We start from the raw sequence: 22,516 nt of genomic DNA, 5'->3' as shown, positions 1-22,516 counted from the left end.
GACCTTAATTGCAGACTTTACTTTCTGTAACGGTTAAGCCAGGAGCTGCTTATGATTTTGTAGAATCAAAAGGTTTAAGTCTGGATAGGATCTCAGTCATTATCTTGGAAGATATCCTCATTTTATTGTTCTTATTCTTTGCTATTTTTCTTACAGTATCCACTGATTACTGAGTACTCTGTCCCATACCTCATCATTCAATTGTCACAATTGTCACAAGGCACAAGGCAGTCCCCTTCATTGTATCACGAATGTGGGAATTCAGTGTAGAATCTAGAGAGAAGCCATGCTCTTCTACTACTCTCCGACTACATTCTCTGCTCTCTGTTTTGTTGACACTGACATATAATGTTGCCTTAGCAAGGAGACGTTGGTGACAACTTTTAGCTAAGCAGGTGAACATTTTTAGCTCCTCGTAGGAATTCCTTTGTACAGATTTATAAAAAATACTTGGGTGTCAGTCACATTCAAATCTCATTTTTTAGTCTAAATATTTTTTATCTAGATAATTTAACATTCAAAATGGGGAAAACTTTTTTTTTTCTTGGCTCAATTCAAAATACTTTGTAGTTAAGTTTTGTTGCTGTTCCACCTTGAACTTCTTATTTTCCTGAATTATTTTTATGTAGATTTGATCCTAATCCCCATTTAGACCATACTTTCTGGACAATGGTAGTAGGTGGGACCTTTACCTGGACCAGCATCTTTGGTATCAACCATTGCCAAGTTCAGAGATATGTATGCTGCAAAACCAGGTCCCATGCAAAATTGTAAGTCCACATTTCATGTGTTTGTAATTAATGTTTAAATTGTCATTGATCTTTGACTAAGTTCTAAAGAAATAAGGATAATTTAAAACTGATTTTAAAAAGAACATTAAACAAGCTAAATAAATCTGTGGTTTATAATAGCTTCATTTCATTTCAATTCATTTTAAATCACTACCAAATATTATTCCTATAAGATGATTTGATTCATAATTGAGCTCAGATTTCTGTTAGAATTATACAAAAAATTCTGTTTCCTTTCCAACCTTGTTTTCATCCTTTTGTCCCTTGTTATTTTTTTTTAAACCTTACCTTCTGTCTTAGAAATCTATACAGTATTGGTTCCAAGGCAAAAGAGCCCAGGAGGGCTAGGCAGTTGGGGTTCACACAGCTAGGAAGTGTCTGAGGCAAAATTTGAATCCAGGTGCTTTGACTCTAGGCTAGGCTTTGTATCCACTGAACCACCTAGCTGCTTCTCCCTTATTATCACTGGGTTTTAAAAGTCATATTTATTGCTTGCTCCATGTGACTGAAGATCAATATTTGACCGAGTCATTTCATGTATTCATAAAGATATCCTTCAAATCATTGCTCATATTCCATTGCACCGCTCTACCTATGGGGCAGGCTATGCCTATCTTGGGTGGGGAGTGTATCAAAAGTGGAGAAGGTGCATTAAAAGGAATTAACAACTTTTTATTGAAATTTTTTTTCTAGTACTATCCGACTAGGTTTAGTTATGTGAAAAATTGGTCCACGGTCTATCTTTCTGTTGAAGGGAAAAAAAGACTATGTAAAGAAATTGTTTTATTTTTTAATGAGTAAAATAACTGGACAGAAAAAACAGCTAGATTTTGTTATATATGTTCCTAGAAACTAGTAGAAAGAAATTTGCTACAAAAGCTCAATAATATTTGACTATTAATGATGGGCAATTATAATACATATAATTTGTGCATACCACTCTTTCCCATTTCCCCAAGCATCGTGGGCACAAATTACTTGTTTTTCAACAGGGATATATATATATATGTATATATATATATATATATATATATGTATATATATATATATATATATATATATATATATAAATTTCTGAGGTCTTCTTGGAAAAGCTAGATTAATTGGATAGGCATAAGTATTATTTTTACTTTCTGATACCAATACAATACAAAATATGGTTGATCTTAACAAAAAAATTTTAAAAAAATTATCACATTGGCAATTGATTCACTTGTATTGATTCACTCCTTTTTTAATGATGCTTTTGCTAATAAAATAAGCATTGGTCAAGTATGGCATTGTTCTCAATCAATAATCACTTATTACATATCAACTAAGTTCCAGGCATACAGTGATAAGTCTTAGATTTTTTTTTTTCTTAAAAGAAAGACAACCCTTGCCTTCAAAGAGTTTACAGCTGAATGGGGGAAGGCAGAGGATAAAGGGAGGCTGAAATGCGAGAGTCAGGAGGAGATAACAAAAGCCAAGTCTAAGATGAGGAAATAAGAGATGATGGAGCTTTGTGTCCTCAATGGAAGCTCTGGGCAGAATTTCAGTGAAAATTTAATGTGTTTAGTAAAATGAGAAACCATTTAAAAATTTTGTTCTTGATTGACCCTGATGGTCTTGGATTTGTACTGAATTTAATTTGTACACCCAAATAAACCTGGGTGGATGCCTTGTAACTTCACATACATATCTTGTGTATGTTGAAGCCAAAGAATTCTTGAATAGGCACTTTGGTTAGGCTAATTTTTATAGATTAGTCTTAGGTCATTCAACTGAGGATTTATATTAATTTGGGTTGTGATAACCTAAACTGGAATCCCTTTTTTTGGATCCTTTATAGGATCTAAGTTTTTTGTTTTTGTTTTTGTTTTTGTCCCCAGACCAAGAGACACCCAGGAAGCTACATCATATTGGAGAGAAATTAGCTATTATATATAATAGGATCCAATGAAAAGGCTATCATTTACGTTTATACTCTAACAAGGTTTGATCATATAAATCCAGTCTTATCAGCCTTAGATGTAATTAGTACAACTTCTTAAAGGAACAAGACCACAGGAAGAAATTCTGAAAATTAGAGAAGGGGCATGTAGGTGGCACAGTGGATACAGAGCTAGGCCTTGAAGATAGGAGGTCTTGGGTTCAAATTTGGCCTCAGATGCATCCTAGCTGTGTGAAGGTGGGCAAGGCACTTAACCCATTTGCATAGCCCTTTCTTGTTCTTTTGTCTTAGGGTTGTTACTAAGAGAGAAGAGTTATGGTTTTCAAAAGAGGAAAAGAATTATAGGAAAAATATTTTAAGAGGAAAATTTACTATATAATTCATTAATAAAACTAAATGCTGCTTTTTGAAAAGATGAACAAAATGATTGCCAAGTGGATTGGCAATCATTTTGTTCATCTTTTTTGTTTTGTTCAATGATTCATTGAATCATTGAGGTCCTCAAACTATGGCCCACAGGCCACATGCGGCCCCCTGAGGCTATGAATCTAGCCCCCACCGCACTTCCAGAAGGGGCACCTCTTTCATTGGTGGTCAGTGAGAGGAGCACTGTATATGGCGGCACCACAAAGTGCAGCATCGCTCCCATACAGTACTACTTCTGGTGACATGATCCTTTGTGTGGTGCCTTGTTCTGAGAGTAACTGAATGAGAACGAGGCACCAAGCAAAGGATTATGTGGCTGCACAATGGAAGACGTCAGCATGGTGAGCAGTGATCTGGGGGAGGGGATTCCGCACTGTGCATACTGCTGCTCAGTATAGTGGTGGCAGTGATGGACCTGTGCAAGGTGTGACAGGCCCATCCCAGCCAGCGCTGCAGCCTCCGCTATCCCAGTCAGCAGTATACAGATTTGTTCATAGTTTTTTATTTATAGTCCAGCCCGCCAACAGTCTGAGGGCCAGTGAACTGGCCCCCTGTGTAAAACGTTTGGGGGCCCCTGAATTATTGGGAAAAAAGTAAATCTCAAAGAAGAAGGAATTATATTTGAAAACCATGTAAGTTATATAGACTTCATACTGATAATATAATTCCATTTTTTCAAGATGATATATTTCTTTCAGTTTTGAATAGAAATCATATTTACTTTTTCCTTATATCTTTAGAGCCCTTTATCTAAATCTTTTGGGACTCTACGTTGTTAATATTTGTGCAGTGATGTGTGGATTGGCATTGTATTCTATGTATCGTGGCTGTGATCCTTATGAAGGACATAAAATTTCATCAAGACATGAGGTTAAGTATTCAAATGATTATAATTCTATTGTTAAATCATTCAGTAAGGGGAAATAAGATGTATTAAGAAATAGCTATCAATTGTAAAAAAGTAGGAACAAGTTCCCAAATTAGAACTTTCAGCAGTACTGTTAATGTTGGTTTTAGGGGAAACTGATTTGGGATTTGTATGAGATGAATGTGTTCTTATTTTCATTAGTTCTACAAGAAGTTGTAGACAATATTTGTACAATTGTACACAATATTTGTTTTGATTTCATTCTAGTTATATTCAGGAAATGAATGAGAAAATGAATATTTCTAGTCTCTTGACACAATGATGTCAATATATCTAGGAAATATTAAAAATAAAATAAAAATCAATTTTTAGACACTAAGTACATTTAAAGTTCAATCTTTCAATACATTTTGATGAAGCCCTTGATATCTCCTGGGCAGTGCGCTATGTGTGGGAGATACAAGTACAAAGAATAAAACAATTTGTACAACCCATGAGCTTATGTTCTAATAGCGACAAGAACACATGTATATGTATCATAAATATAAAGTGAATAAATGACATTTTGTTGTTGTTCAGTCATATCTGACTTTTCATGACCACACTAGGTGTTTTCTCAGCAAAAATATTGAAGTGGTTTACTATTTCCTTCTACATCGCATTTTACAGATGAGAAAACAAAGGCAAACTGTTAAATAACTTGCCCAGAGTCCCAAACTAAGTGTCCAAGGCTGGATTTGAACTTGTGTTCCTCACTCCCAGCTTGTTATTCTATCTAGCAACAATAAATAGAGAGAGAGGACAGTTAAATACAAGGTAGTTTGGGAGGGTGGGACAGATGGGGATCTGTAAAGGCTTAATCCCAAAGATGAGACTCGAATCTCATCTTCAAGGAAGAGAAGGGCTCTCTGAGGCAGAGATGAGGAGGCAGTGCCTTCGGGTATGGGGAACAGCCAGGAAAAAAGCTAGAGAAGACTAAAGAGAGAGTGTCTTGTATGAGGAAGATGAGTTTGACTGGACAGCAGAGTAGGAGAATGAGGCTGGCAACATGGGTTGGGACTAGGCAGTGTAGGACTTTAAAAGTCAGCTAGTGGATTTGGTTTTGGTTTTGGATTTTTATTTGGTTCTAGAGGCAATAGGGAACCCCTGGAGTTGGTTGAGAAGGGGAGCAACCATATGTAGGAGAGTCTGGAATGGGGAGAGGCTTGAGGCAGAGAGAGCAATAGAGAGCAATGAGGAGGCCATGCAGGAATCTGGGCAGGAGGTAATGTGGCCCTGAAGTAGGATGGGAGCTATGCACTTGCAGAGGAGGGCTTCTAAGCCAAGTAGAGGAGGAAGGAGGGAGAGTTGAAGAGTCAAGAATATTACCAAGATTTCAGCTTTTCCCATGAGACTAGAAGGATGGTGGCACCTTTGACAGAAATAAGAAGGGGGGGGGTGAGTTTGGGAGGAAAAGGTTCTGCCTGAGACATTTTGAGTTTGGGACTTTGAGGCTTAGAGAGGTCAAGGCTAGGGAGTAGGATGTTCACATCATCTGTGTAGAGATGACAAAGCCCTGCAGCTGATGAGGTCACCATGTAAAGAAAGAGAGCAGAGAACCTTGGGGGACCCTCCCTCTTCCTCTAAGTTAAGACTGACTGAAGTTTGTTAGATGGGTGAATCAGCAGAGGAGACTGATAAGGGACAGTCAGGTAGTAATACCTGTAGCTCTGACTATATGATATTAAAAAGCAATTAATTTCATCCTTTTATTTTCTAGCTCATGCCATACCTAGCACTGAATATTCTAAGAGCCCATAGAGGACTTTCAGGACTTTTTGTGTCAGCTGCTTATAGTGGAACATTGAGGTAGGAATGAAATTTTTGTAGTGTCTTTTTGGAACCTTCAAATTTTATTCTTGTTAGATGCTTGTAGTAATCAGATAGTATAGCTATAGAACTAATTAATTTTGTTAAATATGACTTTATAGTTTTATAACATTTTAGAATTTAAAGAAATCTTAGAAATACCTACTCTCCTCAGAATGTATCCATGGTGGGGATGAATAACTCCCATTTATATCACACGTTAACATTTACAAATCACTTTTCTCACAATAACCTCATGAGTTAGGAATTTTAAGCATGCCCATTTTACAGATGGGAAAACTGAACTTCAAACAGATTAAGTGACTTTCACACTCTGTCAAAGGCAAGACTTAAAGGCAGGTTTCTGCACTTTCCCCATTTCAGCAACTTGTGCCTTTAATTAAATTCTCTGTGCCTTTAATTAAACTCTGCTATAGGAGTGGGGTCAGGTTAGATGTCCTTCGGTTTAGCCCAGTGGTTCTGGCACTGACAGGCTGGACTTTGTGAATTTTAGATTTACTCTACCCTGCTTAATCTAACAAAAGAGGAATGTCTACATCCCTACTTAAGGATTAAGTATTGAGGAGGATGGCCTATGACAGACATGTGCTAGCAAATGACAAATCAGAAACAACTGACAGACCCCTGGGCTGTCCTAAGTCAAGCTTAAGCTACCATTGGTACATTTGAGATGCAGAAAAGTGATGTAAAAACTGTCTATATATTTCGTGTCACTTCCTCTCTCCCGGCTCTTTCCACGGAGAGGTGGCTGGCAGCAGCTTGCTGAATGTTTCGGCATCTTGGTGTGGTGGAAGCTATTGTCAGGTTTGGCGGTGAGTTTTCCTTGATACTATACTGGGAGAAGCTTAGTAGCCTAGTTCAGGTGAGGCATCTTCACTAAGCTCTCTAGGAATTTAGGCTGATTCTTTTCTACTTTACCTTATAAACACTATCCTCTTAGGAAAGCCTTTAATCTTCTTCAAAGACCTCGTGGTGGAGGTCTTTGAACTCCCCCTGGCAAAGGCCAGGTGGGAGAAATCCTATACCCTATCTCTCTCTCTTCTCCTTAATTCCTTCCCTTTATATTAATTAAAATCCCCATAAATTTCCAAACAGACTTGGGTATTTTATTTGGGATTTTCTCTGGCTACCAAATTAATTTAGATTAAGTCAATGTAAAATTACCTTTACAGCTTGCAGATTGAATGGAAATATGGGAGTCCTCAGAGAGGGGACAGTTAAAAGTAAAGGAATGGACAAGATCACCAAGAGGAAGAAATGAGAAGGGAACGGAGAGTGATGTGTGAGGGAAAGGAAGGAAAGGGAGAATGCTGGCTGCCTCCCCTCTTGGATTCTGCCTTTGAGGCTCTCCTCTTCACCAGGACCTCACTGTCAGTTTTGTCTTTTCCAGTCTTTTCTTCCCAGCATCCCCTGAGCTAATAAAGGAACAAGCCAATGAACACTCCCCCTTGCCCCTGAAATCTCTCTAACCTGAATCCTCCCTTTTCACTCTCCCATCATTCCAGGCTTCTTGAATGAGTTGTATTTCCTGTCTCCATTCCTTCCGCACCCTGTCACTCAAAGCCATTCATGATGCTGCTAAGCACAGCAGCTGGCCTTTATATGGCCCCTGCTCTGTGCCAGGCACAGTACAGACATGATAACCAGAATAGTATGTCATAGAAATGAAGGGGACAAACAAAAGTTTTATAGCAGGTCTCTTTGTGAGAGCAAAGAATTGGAAATTGAGGGGATGAACCTTAATTGCGGAATAGCTGAGAAAATTATGGTATATGATGATAATGGAAAACTATTGTTATAAGAAATGATGAGCAGGATGATTTCAGAAAAAGCTACACAAACTGATATATAGTAAAATAAGCAGAGCCAGGAGAACATTGTACACAGTAACAGCAATACTGTTCAGTGATCAATTGTGAAGGACTTAAATATTCTCATGAATACAGTGATCTAGGATATTTCTGAAGGACTTATGACAAAGAATGCTATCCATCTTCAGAGAAAGAATTGTTCAAATTGGAATGGAGATTAAAGCACACTGTTTTTCACTTTAGTTTATTTGTGTTTTTATTTTTGTGTTTTGTTTTTTATATGAATATTCTCTTGCAATAATAATGACCAATATGTTCTCTACATATTTCTGGATCAAATTGTTTACCATCTCTGAGATGTAGGGGTGGGTGGGTGGGGGGAGGAGGAAGGGAGCCAATTTGGACTGTATAAATTCAGAATATGTATATTGAAAATTATTTCATGTAATTGGGAAAGTAAATCTTTTTTAAATGTTAAATTACTAACTCACAATGGTGGCAAATCAAAGGGGTGAAAAATATTTGAAGACAGTAAAATTGTGTATGTGGTTAGTTCAAAGATTGTTCTTTAGGTTTTTTTTTTAATTAAAGTAATCACTTGTTTCACTCAGTCTAGTCTGTATACCAAGACTAGCAAATCCAGCAGAGCTCACCACCTGATTGACAGGACTGATGGCAGCAGCAATCATCTATTATTCAGATCCAAACTTAGGTTAGGAACTGGTAAGAGTACAGGCCATGGTGAAGACAGCAATCAGACTTTTCCCTGGATCAGACCATTTTAGGAACATTGAAAGTTTAGAGGTCTCCAGTCTAGTCCTGAGATCCTGGAATAGCAACCAAAACCTCAAGTAAGCAGCATCAGGATATTCCAGAGCTTCTTTCCAGAAGTTCACAGAGCCCAGCCCTAACATGAAATTCAGAGTTAGATGGCACAGTGATTTTTACATTTTTTCTTCTCAATCTATTTTTCAGTTGTTTTTGCCATGAGATATCTTATATTTTACTTTTTCAGCTTTTTAATTTTGTTTTGTTGTTTGTTTGTTTTTTAACATTATTTTATTTGGTCATTTCTGAGCATTATTCATTGGAGACAAAGATCTTTTTCTCCCCACCAAACCCCCACCTATCCCATAGCTGATGTGCAATTCCACTGGGTATCACAAGTGTTCTTGATTCAAACCCATTTCCATGTTGTTGGTATTTGCACCAGAGTGTTCATTTAGAGTCTCTCCTCAGTCATATCCTCTCAACTCCTGTAGTCTAGCAGTTGGTTTTCATCGGTGTTTTTACATCCACAGTTTTTCTTCTGCTTGTGGATAGTGTTATTTCTCCTAGATCCCTGCAGATTGTTCAGGGTCACTGCATTGACACTAATGGAGGAGTCCATTACCTTTGATTGTACCACAGTGTGTCAGTCTCTATGTACAATGTTTTCCTGGTTCTGCTCCTTTCGCTCTGCATCACTTCCTGGAGGTTGTTCCAGACTCCATGGAATTGCTCCACTTTATTATTCCTTTGAGCAAAATAGTATTCCATCACCAACATATACTACAATTTGTTCAGCCATTCCCTAATTGAAGGGCATCCCCTCATATTCCAATTTTTGGCCACCACAAAGAGTGCAGCTATGAATATTCTTGTACAAGTCTTTTCCCTTATTATCTCTTTGGGGTACAAGCCCAGCAGTACGATAGCAGAAAGTCTTTTATCGCCCTTTGGGCATAGTTCCAAATTGCCTTCCAGAATGGTTGGATCAATTCACAACTCCACCAGCAGTGGATTAGTGTCCCTACTTTGCCACATCCCCTCCAGCATTGATTACTTTCCTTTGCTGTCATGTTAGCCAATCTGCTAGGTGTGAGGTGATACTTCAGAGTTGTTTTAATTTGCATCTCTCTGATTATAAGAGATTTTTTCTCTTATATTTATTATAATTTAATAAGGGATTTTCTTTCTCATGTGCCTATTAATGGTTTTGATTTCTTTATCTGAAAATTGCCTATTCATGTCCCTTGCCCATTTATCAATTGGAGAATGGCTTGATTTTTTGTATAATTGGTTTAGCTCTTTGTAAATTTGAATGATTAGACCTTTGTCAGAGGTTTTTACTATGAAGATTGTTTCACAATTTGTTGCTACCCTTATGATTTAGGTTACATTGCTTTTTTTTGTACAAAACCTTTTTAATTTGATGTAGTCCAAATTATTTATTTTGCATTTTGTGACTCTAAGTCTTGCTTGGTTTTAAAATCTTTCCCTTCCCAAAGGTCTGACATGTATACTATTCTGTGTTTACCTAATTTTCTTATAGTTTCCTTCTTTATGTTCAAGTCATTCACCCATTTTGAATTTATCTTGGTGTAGGGTGTGAGGTGTTGATCTAAACTTAATCTTTCCCATACTGTCCTCCAATTTTCCCAGCAGTTTTTATGAAATAGTGGATTTTTGTCCCCAAAGCTGGGATCTTTGGGTTTATCATATACTGTCTTGCTGAGGTAATTTACCCTTAATCTATTCCACTGGTCCTCCTTTCTGTCTCTTAGCCAGTACCAAATTCTTTTGATGACTGCTGCTTTATAATATAGTCTGAGATCTGGGACTGCAAGGCCCCTTTCCTTTGTATTTTTTTTTCATTATTTCCCTGGATATGCTTGATCCTTTGTTCTTCCATATGAACTCTGTTATGGTTTTTTCTAAATCAGTAAAAAATTTTTTTGGAAGTTCAATGGGTATGGCACTAAATAGATGAATAAGTTTGGGTAGGATGGCCATTTTTATTATATTGGCTCATCCTACCCATGAGCAGTTAATGTTTTTTGTCATATTCCTCAATGAAATTGTTAATTGTTTCTATGATTTCTTCTCTAACTAACTGATTTTGGAATATCATATTATTTAATTTCTAATTAATTTTTGATTTGGCTCTCCATGTACCCTTACTGATCAATATTTTTATTGCCTTATGATGTGAAAAGGTTGCATTTATTATTTCTGCTTTTCTGCATTTGTATGCCATGTTTCTGTGACCTAGTGTATGGTCAATGTGAATGTGCCATGTGCTAAGAAGAAGGTGTATTCCTTTTTGTCCCTATTTATTTTTCTCCATATGTCTATTAACTCTATTTCCTAAGATTTCATTCACCTTTTTACCCCTTTCTTATTTATTTTTTGGTTTGATTTATCTAAATTTGATAGTGGTTGGTTCAAGTCTCTCACTAATATGGTTTTACTGTCTATTTCCTCCTTCAATTCTCCTAGTTTCTCCATTAGAAATTTGGATGCTATACCATTTGGTGCATACATGTTGATTAGTGATATTTCCTCATTTTCTATACTCTCTTTTAACAGAATATATTTACCTTCCCTATCCCTTTTGATCAGGTCTATTTTTGCTTTGGCTTTGTCAGATATCATGATTGTAACTCCTGCCTTCTTTCTATCAGTTGATGCCCAAAAGGTCTTACTCCATCCTTTAATTCTAACCTTGTAAGTATCAACCCGCCTCATATATGTTTCTTGAAGACAACATATGGTAGGGTTTTGGGTTCTAATCCAATCAGCTATTTGTCTATGTTTTATGGGTGAGTTCATCCCATTCATGTTCAAAGTTATGATTGTCACTTGTGGATTCCCTGGCATTTTGATATCTTCCCCTAGTTCTGCCCTTTCTTCTTTAGCTATTTCCTTTTGAACCAGTGATTTACTTTTGGTCAGTCCCCCTAGTCCCCTCCCTTGATATGCTTCCCTTTCAAGCCCCTCCCTTTTAATGCTCCCTTCCCCTCCCCCTCTCCTTCCCTTCCTTTTTATACTCCCTCCTCCCTCCCCCTCCTTAATTTTCCTTTCTTTCTTACCCTGTTGGATAAGATAGAATTCAGGATCCCATTGGATCTAGATGTTCTTCCCTCTCAGAGTTGATTTCACTGAAAGTAAGGTTTAAGTAAGACCACTTAGCTCTCCCTTCCTCTCCTTTTCATATGAGAGTTCTTCCCCTCCCCTTCCCATGTGTATCTTTGTATGGGAAATATTATTTTATTTAGTTCTTCCCCACATTTCTTGAAGTAAATCTTAGTATCATTGACCATTCCCCCCTTCCTTTTTCTTTCTTTCCCCCCCCTTCACCAAATTTTCTTGATACCCCAATCTTTCCCTATGCATGATTCTTCTAACTATTCTTATGATGCATACAATTTTTGAGAGTTACACAATACCTTTTCCCCACATATTAATATATATAATTTGATGTAAATGTAGTCCTTATAGAAGAGAGTTTGACTTAAAGAAAAAGATAAGATTTTTCTCCTTTTCCCTTTCTTTCATATTTACCTTTTCATGTTTCTCTTGCTTTCTGTGCCTGGATATCAAATTTTCCACTAAGATCTGGTCTTTTCTTAGCAAATGCTTGGAAATCTTCTATTTTGTTGAATGCCCATACTTTCCCCTGGAAGTATATAGTCAGTTTTGCTGGGTAGTTGATTCTTGGTTGGAGACCCAGCTCTCTTGCCTTTCTAAATATTGTGTTCCATGCTTTGAGGTCTCTTAGCTTATTAGCCGCTAAGTCATGTGTGATCCTTATGGGAGCCCCTCTATATCTGAAGCTCCTCTTCTTGGCTTCTTGTAGGATTTTCTCCTTTGCTTGGAAGTTCTTGAATTTGGCGATTACATTCCTGGGGGTGGTCTTTTGGGAATTTAGTATGGAGGGTGTTCTATGAACCCTTTCTATTTCTATTTTGCACCCTTGCTCCAGAACATGTGGGCAATTTTCTTCTATAATCTCCTGTAGTATAGCATCTAAGTTTTTGCTTATCTCTGGTTTTTCAGGCAGACCAATAATTCTCAAGTTGTCTCTTCTTCCTCTGTTTTTCTGGTCTGTTACCTTGTCAGTGAGATGTTTTATGTTTTCTTCTAATTCATTAATTTTTTGGCTTTGCTTTATTAATTCCTGCTGTTTTACAAGCTCACTGTCTTCCAGTTGCTTATTTCTGGTCTTTAGGGACTGGATTTGTTTTTCAGCTTGTTCTATCCTTTTGTTAGAGACTTCCAGCTCTTTCTCCAATTGTGAAGTCTTCTCTATCAGACTGCTGATCTCTCTCTCTCCCATTTTTCTTTCCAGAAGGTTTCCGTCTTTTGGATAAGCTCCAATTTGAGTTCTTTCAGAGATTATGGATAATTTCCATTTTGGGAGGCAATTTTTGATTTTTTGGATTTCATCCTCTTTCTCTTCTTTTCCTTTGGTACTCCCACCATAAAAGTTTTCAATAGTCTCCTTTTTCCCTTTCTTCTTGGAGGCTTGATTTTGGGCCATGTGAGCCATTCCTTTAGTGGTTTTATACCCCTTTCCTTTTTAGTCCGAGGTCTGGGTGATATGGGTGGGTTTTCTATGAATTTAGGTTGCCTCATACTAGTTCTTCCCAGCCTCTGAGGTTTCTTAGCGTGCCTGCCCCTGTGCTCTGCACGCCTCCTGCCCCAGTGCTCTTTGATCTCTTCTTACCCATGTGCAGGAATCTCCTGTAAAACTGCTCTGAGGGGTGGAACTCTGGTATTCCCTGTCAGTTTCCAGAGAGCCTGGCTTGCCCCCCCCCCACTACAGTGAGGGGAAATGCTTTGGCCTTAGGCAGTTTTTACAGACTCTTGAGACTCCTCACTGTTCCCAGTTTGCAGGGGACCCGCAGTCTGTGTGCTCCCCAGTGCACAGGATTCTCCCGTGTAACCTCCCTGAGAGGTCATTTCCTAGCAGTCTTTAGATCCCAAGGACCCTGGTGTGCCCCCCCCACCCCAGACAGAGAAGGTCCTCACTCACTCGCTGTCCCATCGAGCGCTCTGATACCCTACTCTGATTTGGTGGGGGAGGTGGGGGGAAAGGGAGGCTCACTTCACCTTTTTGTGCAATTTTTCCTCCTTACAGTGTTGAAATGTTCAAACCCCACATACCTTCGTTTCTGTGGGGTACTGGAGAGTCCCTCCATTCTTCCAAAGGTTATTTTTATGCTCTTTTCAGGTAGTCTATTTTGCTCTGTGCCGGGGAGAGGAAGCGATTCGCTTCTAGATTGCAGCCATGTTTACCCAGAAGTCCTTTTAATTTTGTTTTGATATTACCTATTTTCTCATAAAATTGGTGACTTCTCCTTGGGACATTCTAATTTTCTGGCAATTTGCTGCTTAGACAAAGCTTCAAACATCTTGTGACAAACTATTAATTCCTTTTCCAATTCTTCCAAACCTCATTTCTTTTCTAATTTTTCCATCTAGCAATCATTTTAAAAATTTAAATTAATTTATTTAGTCAATTTAGAACATTATTCCTTGGTTACAAGAATGATATTATTTCCCTCCCTCCATTCACCCATCCTTCCCATATCTGAAACACAATTCCACTGGGTATTACATGGGTCCTTGATCAAACCTATTTCCATGTTGTTGGTGTTTGCATTAGGATGTTCATTTAGAGTTTGCATCCCGAGCCATATCCCATCAACCTGTGTAATCAAGCAGTTGTTTTTCTTCCGTGTTTCTCCTCCCACAGTTTTTCCTCTGGATATGGATAGTGTTTTTTCTCATGCATCTATCCAGGTTATTCAGGATCACTGCTCTTCCACTGATGGAGAAGTCCATTATCTCTGATTATACCACAGTGTATCAGTCTTTGTGTACAATGTTTTCCTGGTTCTGCTCCTTTCGCTCTGCATCACTTCCTGGATGGATGTTGTTCCAGTCTTCATGGAATTCCTCCACTTTATTATTCCTTTGAGAACAATAGTATTCCATCACCAACATATACCACAATTTGTTCAGCCATTCCCCAATTGAAGGGCATCCCCTCATTTTCCAATTTTTGGCCACCACAAAGAGTGCAGCTATGAATATTCTTGTACAAGTCTTTTCCCTTATTATCTCTCTGGGGTACAAACCCAGCAGTGCTATGGCTGGATCAAAGGGTAGACAGTCTTTTATCACCCTTTGGGCATAGTTCCAGATTGCCCTACAGAATGGTTGGATCAATTCACAACTCCACCGGCAATGAATTAATGTCCCTACTTTGCAACATCTCCTCCAGCATTCATTACTTTCCTTTGCTGTTATGTTAGCCAATCTGCTAGGTGTGAGGTGATACCTCAGAGTTGTTTTTATTTGCATCTCTCTGATTATAAGAGATGTAGAACACTTTTTCATGTGCTTATTAATAGTTTTGATTTCTTTGACTGAAAATTGCCAATTCATGTCCCTTGTCCATTTATCAATTGGAGAATGGCTTGATTTTTTGTATAATTGGTTTAGCTCTTTATAAATTTGAATGATTAGACCTTTGTCAGAGGTTTTTGTTATGAAGATTGTTTCCCAATTTGTTGTTTCCCTTCTAATTTTGGTTGCTTTGATTTTGTTTGTAAAAAAAACCTTTTTAATTTAATGTAATCAAAGTTACTGATTTTGCATTTTGTGATTTTTTTCCTAACTCTTTCTTGGTTTCAAAATCTTTTTTTCTCCAAAGATCTGACATGTATACTATTCTGTGTTCACCTATTTTATTTATTGTTTCCTTCTTTATGTTCAAGCCATTCACCCATTCTGAGTTTATCTTGGTGTAGGGTGTGAGATGTTGATCCATACCTAATCTCTTCCATACTTTCTTCCAATTTTCCCAGCAGTTTTTATCAAATAGTGAATTTTTGTCCCCAAAGCTGGGATCTTTGGGTTTATCATAGACTGTCTTGCTGAGGTCACTTACTCCAAGTCTATTCCACTGATCTCGTTTCTGTCTCTTAGCCAGTACCATAATGTTTTGATGACTGCTTTATAGTATAGTTTGAGATCTGGGACTGCAAGGCTACCTTCCTTTGCATTTTTTTCATGATTTACCTGGATAGCCTTGATCTTTTGTTCTTCCAAATGAACTTTGTTATGGCTTTTTCTAATTCAGTAAAAAAGTTTTTTGGTAGTTCAATGGGTATGGCACTAAATAAGGAGATAAGAGGGTAGGATGGTCATTTTTATTTTGTTAGCTTATCCTACCCATGAGCAGTTAATTTTTTCCAATTGTTTAGATCTAGTTTTAATTGTGTGGAAAGTGTTTTGTAGTTGCATTCATATAGTTCCTGTGTTTGTCTCGGCAGATAGATTCCCAAGTATTTTATTTTGTCTAAGGTGACTTTGAATACAATTTCTCTTTCTGATTCTTGCTGCTGAGATGTGTTGGAGATATATAGAAATGCTGATGACTTATGCACATTCATTTTGTATCCTGCAACTTTGCTAAACTTGTTGATTATTTCCACTAGCTTTATTTCCACTAGTTGATTCTCTAAGTAGACCATCATATCATCTACAAAGAGTGATTGATTGGTCTCCTCATTGCCAATTTTAATACCCTCGATTTATTTTTCTTCTCTAACTGCTACTGCTAGTGTTTCTAATACAATGTTAAATAATTGAGGTGATAATGGGAATCCTTGTTTTACTCCTGATCTTATTGGGAAGGTTTCTAGTTTATCCCCATTGCAGATGATGTTTGCTGATGGTTTTAGATAAATACTGTTCATTATTTTTAGGAACGACCCTTCTATTCCTATACTTTCTAGTGTTTCCAGTAGTAATGAGTGTTGTATTTTGTCAAAGCCTTTTTCTGCATCAATTGAGATAATCATGTGATTTTTGTCAGTTTGCTTGTTAATATGGTCAATTATGTGGATGGTTTTCCTAATATTGAACCATCCTTGCACTCCTCATATGAATCCTACCTGGACATGGTGAATAACCCTTGTGATAACTTGTTGGAGTCTTTTTGCTAGTATCCTATTTAAGATTTTTGCATCTATATTCATTAAGGAAATTGGTCTATAGTTTTATTTCTCCATTTTTGACCTGCCTGTATCAGTGATCAGTATCATATTTATGTCATAAAATGAATTTGGTCGAACTCCTTCTTGGCTTATTCTGTCAAATAGTTTGTATAATATTGGGATTAGTTGTTCTTTGAATGTTTGATAGAATTCATTTGTGAATCCATCTGGACCTGGGGATTTTTTCTTAGGGAGTTCTTTGATGGCTTGTTCAATTTCTTTATTTTGATATGGGTTTGTTTAGGCAATTTATTTCTTCCTCTGTTAATCTAGGCAATTTATATTTTTTAATATTCATACATATCACCTAGATTGCAATATTTATTTATTTTGAACCCCTTGGAAGAAGGTTTAGGGCAGCTAATAGTTGTAGGTTACTAGAGGTGGCATATCTGGCCTAGTGGGGAAGAAGTGCCCAATCAGATCTGGCCTCAAGGCAAAAGAGTGACCAGTCAGATACAAAGCCAAAAATATAGGGTCTGGACAGTATGCCTAGTCTGTATCAGGACGGTTCCCCTTCTCTGGGCATTAATCACACCTCTTTTAGACAAGGAAACTAGGCTAAGTAGGAAGGAGATTCTGTTAGATTCTTCATTGGAAAAAAATTGATTGCATGGGACAACAAAAGGATACCAGTAGGCAAGAGAATGAATAGGAATAAAGCTGTAACTATTATTTTAATTGATGTTAAGACTCTCAGTAACTTTTAGCCTAAATTTGAAACTTTCAATCTTTGTAGTATAAAAAAGTTAGAAACCTTCTTAGAAAAACAAGAAAGATAGGAACAACTAGAATATCTGGGATGTTGGTGAGAGTTAGCCAATAAAGAGATTAATTCAGACCCAAGTTTTATCCTGTCTTACCTGTTCCCCCATTGTCCCTCCCTCCTATTTTGAGCCAGAGCCAGAACATTGTAAGGAGAGCAAAGAGGAACTAAAACCAGAGCAAGGCAGTAAGAGAAAAGAACTGAAACAAGCCATGGTCCCTGATTTCCCTTTAATAGAAAAAATTCAGCTCAGTGCTCAAGGTAGTTTTGTTTACAATAAAGAGCATGATCCATTTAGAACCTCTGATCTAGCAATGTGGAAACAAAATACACTGACTCAATGAGAACCCCTTAGCAGACATAGATCTGTTTAAATCCATATGTAGAGGATACTCTCCCTCATGGAATAATGTGCATGATCTTCTTGAAACATTATTATCCATTGGGAAAGAATGCAGACTATAGAAACTACCAATCAGGTGTAGCAGGTCCAAGGGGAGGTGGGACATGGGAAGCTCCATACCTGAATTGGAAATCCTAGTCTTTCAGATGATTTATGCAAATTAAGAGATGCTAGAAATAATTTAATTAGAGAGATGGAACTCTTCTCAGAACACCCAGAAAATTACAGCAAATTTCAGGAACCATTCACAAATCAGAACACAACAATTCAGAAATACAAGAAATAGATAAGACTCCTTTGAGATTTTATGATAGATTGTGCAATAGTGCTAAAAGGTTTGAAATATTAGGCCCCATTAATCCCAGGGATGCTAGAATAATTAATGTTGCCTTTGTAAACCAGTCACTCCACCATATCAAGGAGTATTTCTTGAAATTTTGCCCAAGATGGCATGAGAAGTCTATAGGTGACTTAAAAGCAATTGCTTTATATGTGTATGAAAGGAAAAATATAACAGAGTAGACATGTCAAAGTCTGGCCAAGAAACAGAAAGTTCTATCCCCCTGTACATCAGATGCCCCAAGTTAAGAAATACAGGATAAGAGGGTCTTGCCTAATATGAAATCAAAGAATACAAGGCCAAAAAATGTAGGAAGAAAATGAGAGTTCTGGGAGAAAGGAGTTTTGAGAACAAACCTGTAGTGAGACAGACTGAGAGTCCAGCTAGACCTGTTAACTGGGATGCTCAACATAGGGAAGAAGTTACTCTAGTGTGATGGTTTGAGGGAGTGGCAGAGACTTTGGGATCTGAAACTTTTGATGAGACACCCCTAACCTACCTAATTTTGTAATCGATACTGGAACTTCACTGCATTGCAATTTGTTCCCAAAAGGTAAAGGAACTCTGTCAAACAAATGTCTGTAGTGGGAATCAAGTAAAATATTCTACTAGTCTCTCTGTTATCTCCACTTGAGGTTTCTGCTAGTTACAGCACAATTATGCATTCCTTTTGGCCACCACAATCTCCTGTTAATCTTTTGGGTAAAGATCTATTGTACACATTGAGAACTATTATTTATTGTATGTCATACATTATAGTTACTGCCCATTTGCCTGCTGAAAATTTGTTAACTTCATTGTTCAATGATTTATTAAGTGAACATTGAAGCCAAGATTTGTCTGTTGCACTGTCAGCCCAGTATGAAAATCTATCAATACCTGATTTCTTACCTAATGAGATTTGGGCAAGCTATTGCCATCAAAGGAGGAAAACCATCATCTATACCTCAGTATCTATTTGTCCTAACAGGAAGCCCATTTATGGTTATCCAGTTACTATTGTGACTGCTATTCCTTGTTATGCCAATTATTTTTTATTGATTTCTGTGCTGCCTTCCATTTTATCTTTATCAAATTCTAATATGTTTGCATGTACCTGAAAAATTACCAGTATCATAAACTCTCCACAAGATGAAACACTGTGAAAGGACTTACCAACTGTCATCTTCAAGGTTTCTGCCTTGAATTAGACCTTCTCTTAGCCACTCCATTTGGTTCAGGAACTCTTTCAGTGGGGATAAAAGATATTCAAAAAACAGGGAAAAAGATTTTTCCCCAAAGGGAGATGTACACCATTGCAAGATTCGTTGGTGCCCAGGACCAGGAAACAGTTGTGATTCCAACCTTTCAAGAGACTGTGAACCATTTAACTGTGCTCACTAATGCTTCTCTTGGGAAAGCACTCATGACTGCTCCCAGAACAAGATTTGCATTTCCCCTAATGCCCAGTGGTCACTGAATGTAGACATCATTAAATCTTTATTTTGGGAGAAGACTTGATTGAATTGCCAACTCACAGATGTATCTCCTAACAATCCTGAATTAGAAGAGGGGAAGGGCTGCAGGAGTTGCCATGGTTTTTGTGGTCCAGCTTCTCTTATATTATGCCTAATCTAAGTGCCCAGATAGCTCTCTCCCAAGAAAGAGAACTGGTTTCAGCTAACAGATGAAGAAGGCCCTGCATAGACAATGAAAGCTGCTGAAAGTGCTGCAGGGGACATTGAGGCAGGAGGTGGAAAAGGCATATCGGTCAATAATCACCCAGGGAGACATCAATGTAGATAAAGAAGACAAAGACAAAATGATAAAATGCAAACCAGATTTCAGGGGTTTGGAAAGGCAAGCTTTTTTTCTTTTTAAAATGGTCACCAAACCCACCTGACCTGCCAGAGGCTATTATGGTATGCAGGTGATCACAGTCACTATAAGACAGGTATGGGTAGCTACCGGGATCACTTTCATACTTTTATTATAACATTAGGATGTCTAGAATGTATGGCTTATTAATATGCTTTAAAAGGGTTGTATATGATAGTCATCCTCTCACATAAATGCTCCTACTGGCTCTACATCCTCATCAAAATCAAACATGATTCCACTTTGTCCTGAACTAATGTGAGTCATATGTAATAGACCTCGAAGTAGGATTGAGGTATCATGATTTAATTCTTTCTATGTCTTCCATAGGAGGTGTATACTAGATGTCAGGCCTGGATGTATCCTTACTAGGATCTGTACAGATCCACAAGAACATACCACCATTCAATCTCTTTTTGTTTGCCTCCATTGTTATTTTCAAAGATATTCTGCAGGAGGTATGCAAGTAGATCCTCATACCTTGGCACAGCAGAGAAGAGTTTATGGTCCTCCTTGTTTGCAGTGCTGTTTCCCATCCTTTTTTGGAACATCGCTGCAACCTTTATGTGCTTTTTGTCAAAATAAAAATCTTAATTAACTTTTTGTGGCATCTAAAATTAACTTGTGTTATCTTATTTCTTCACATCTGTTTTATAATATGTCTAATTCTATCTTACCTATTATCACTTATACAAATATTAACAGGTTATCTACCCACATGGTATCTCCACTTCCAGCTCCACATACTCTAGCCATAGTAGCAGATTTTGTAAGTTACCGACTAAAGCAGAAGGGCTATGATTGTGAAACACACCCAGGAGAGAGCACTGCATCAGGCTCTGTATTCTGCTACAGACAAATTTGAATCCCTTTATCAACTGGAGACATCTGATGGTCTTCTTTTTCTTTGGAGCAGCACTTTATGTATACAGTATCAACAAAGAGATGGAGTCACTAGTAGAACAGGTGGAGGACTGAATGGTGATCTACCTAGAGACTAAAAAATTTAGACTGAATTCACAACAGTGGAAGGTGGGCTAAATTTATTACTATGGAAGAAGCAAGACATCAGCAAGAAGTACCTAGTGGCTCTAGTAACTGTGGTAGGATTATATTCCTAGTCACACTACTATGTAATCCTGCCAAATATTTTGATTCTTATGTTTGAGGTCAACTATGTCTAAGTATTATAGAGATATGTATTAGCACTTTGTTCATTAGTAATTAAGTAGTACCAGTGAGCCCAAAGTGTGAAATAAGTCCTTATCCCAAGCCCCAATTAGAATTCCCTGGGCTGGGGCTCTGGACTTCTCCACAGGTTTGAAATTTCAAGGGGTAAGGGTTGATTTGTACCACTATTTGCCCAGGCAGAATCTCAGGATCTGGATATTGGCTTGGGCATAGGTTCCAGAACTTTGGACAGCAGATGTATTTGGGGGGGTGGGTGGAGAGGGGGAGCTTGCTCTTCCCTCTTTGCTACAGCTTCTTGCTGGCTCTCCTCTCACCCCAGGGCCCCAAATGTTCTTTGGGGTTTGGGTTTTTCTTTTCATGAGAGTTGTTTCACCCTGTCTCCTTATTGATTCTTTCACTCCTGTATTCATTTTGTGGCAATATTTTAATCTTGATCAGAGATGATTTTCATGGTGGCACAGAGCTGCTCTGGATTACTCCTCCATCTTGGTTCACTGCTTTTTGACTGGTTTTAGACAAGAGTAGGGGATTGTGATGGTGCTTGCTGTATTATTCTCCATGTAGTACTTCTTTCTCCTTGAGGCTCCTGTCCTGCTGCCTTCTGCTCACTACCTAGACTCTCTCAGTGGATTTCTTCAGCAGTTCTTGTATTTGCAGTGGCAGTGCTTCTTCATAAATCAAGTTCCCTTGTTACTTAGGACAATTCCATGAGGCATATAGGGTGAATATAACTATGTCATGGAGAAAAATGAGGTATATAATTGTGGGATTTAGGCCAAAACTAGGGGCAGAACCCTCGCCCTCCAGACTGATGTGTCATTGATATTTTTTCTTGATAAAACAAGGTTTTTATAACCAAAGGTGGGATAAACCAGTGGCAGGTAAAAGACTTACTAAAGGAATTCCCCCCAAAAATATAGATGCAAATTTAAATCACAGGAGGGGTTTTGCCAACTCTATCTCCACTATTCCAGAGTTTAAGGATGACCTGTTAACTTCCTAAAACCTTATATGACTAAGACATTTGCCATCACATAACTAAAGAAAAAATATACATAAGTACCTGTTAAAGAAATTATAGTTTTTAAAAAGATGAGACAAAAGCTTTTTAAAAATTATTATTTTTAGCAACTAGTTTTCTGATATTTTTGCCTTTAGCTTTGGTATAGTAGATAAATAATTGGCCTTGAAGTCAAGAAGACTTTGTTACATTATGTTTACATTATATGTATGTGTGTGTGTATATATATGTGTGTATATGTATGTGTGCGCATATAAATATATGTGTATGCCTATACACATCAAATATATGTTCATATTTTATGATTTTTTAATCTTGAAAAATCCCTTACTTCAATGCTTTAGACAACTCTATACGATTATGTGTAGAAAAGGTACTGATATGTATTGATAAAAAGTATCGAGTC

The 22,516-nt window shown here is 37.6% G+C and overlaps 1 protein-coding gene across 4 annotated transcripts in view; it reads left to right on the top strand.

Annotated features, from left to right (window-relative positions):
• Positions 1–22,516, top strand: part of LOC100020400 (sodium-coupled monocarboxylate transporter 1-like) — a 124,274-nt gene that overhangs the window by 55,197 nt on the left and 46,561 nt on the right. For all 4 annotated transcript variants that reach the window (XM_056798751.1, XM_016425756.2, XM_007503299.3 and 1 more), the window contains exons 6-8: positions 630–770; positions 3,891–4,020; positions 5,778–5,866. In XM_056798751.1, coding sequence (XP_056654729.1) covers positions 630–770; positions 3,891–4,020; positions 5,778–5,866 — 360 coding nt within the window. The remainder of the gene's footprint in view (positions 1–629; positions 771–3,890; positions 4,021–5,777; positions 5,867–22,516) is intronic.

Source organism: Monodelphis domestica, chromosome 5, assembly GCF_027887165.1.
Source record: "Monodelphis domestica isolate mMonDom1 chromosome 5, mMonDom1.pri, whole genome shotgun sequence".
NCBI lineage: Eukaryota > Metazoa > Chordata > Mammalia > Didelphimorphia > Didelphidae > Monodelphis > Monodelphis domestica.
Note: the sequence above shows the minus strand (reverse complement) of the source record. Positions and strands in the feature narration are given on the sequence as shown.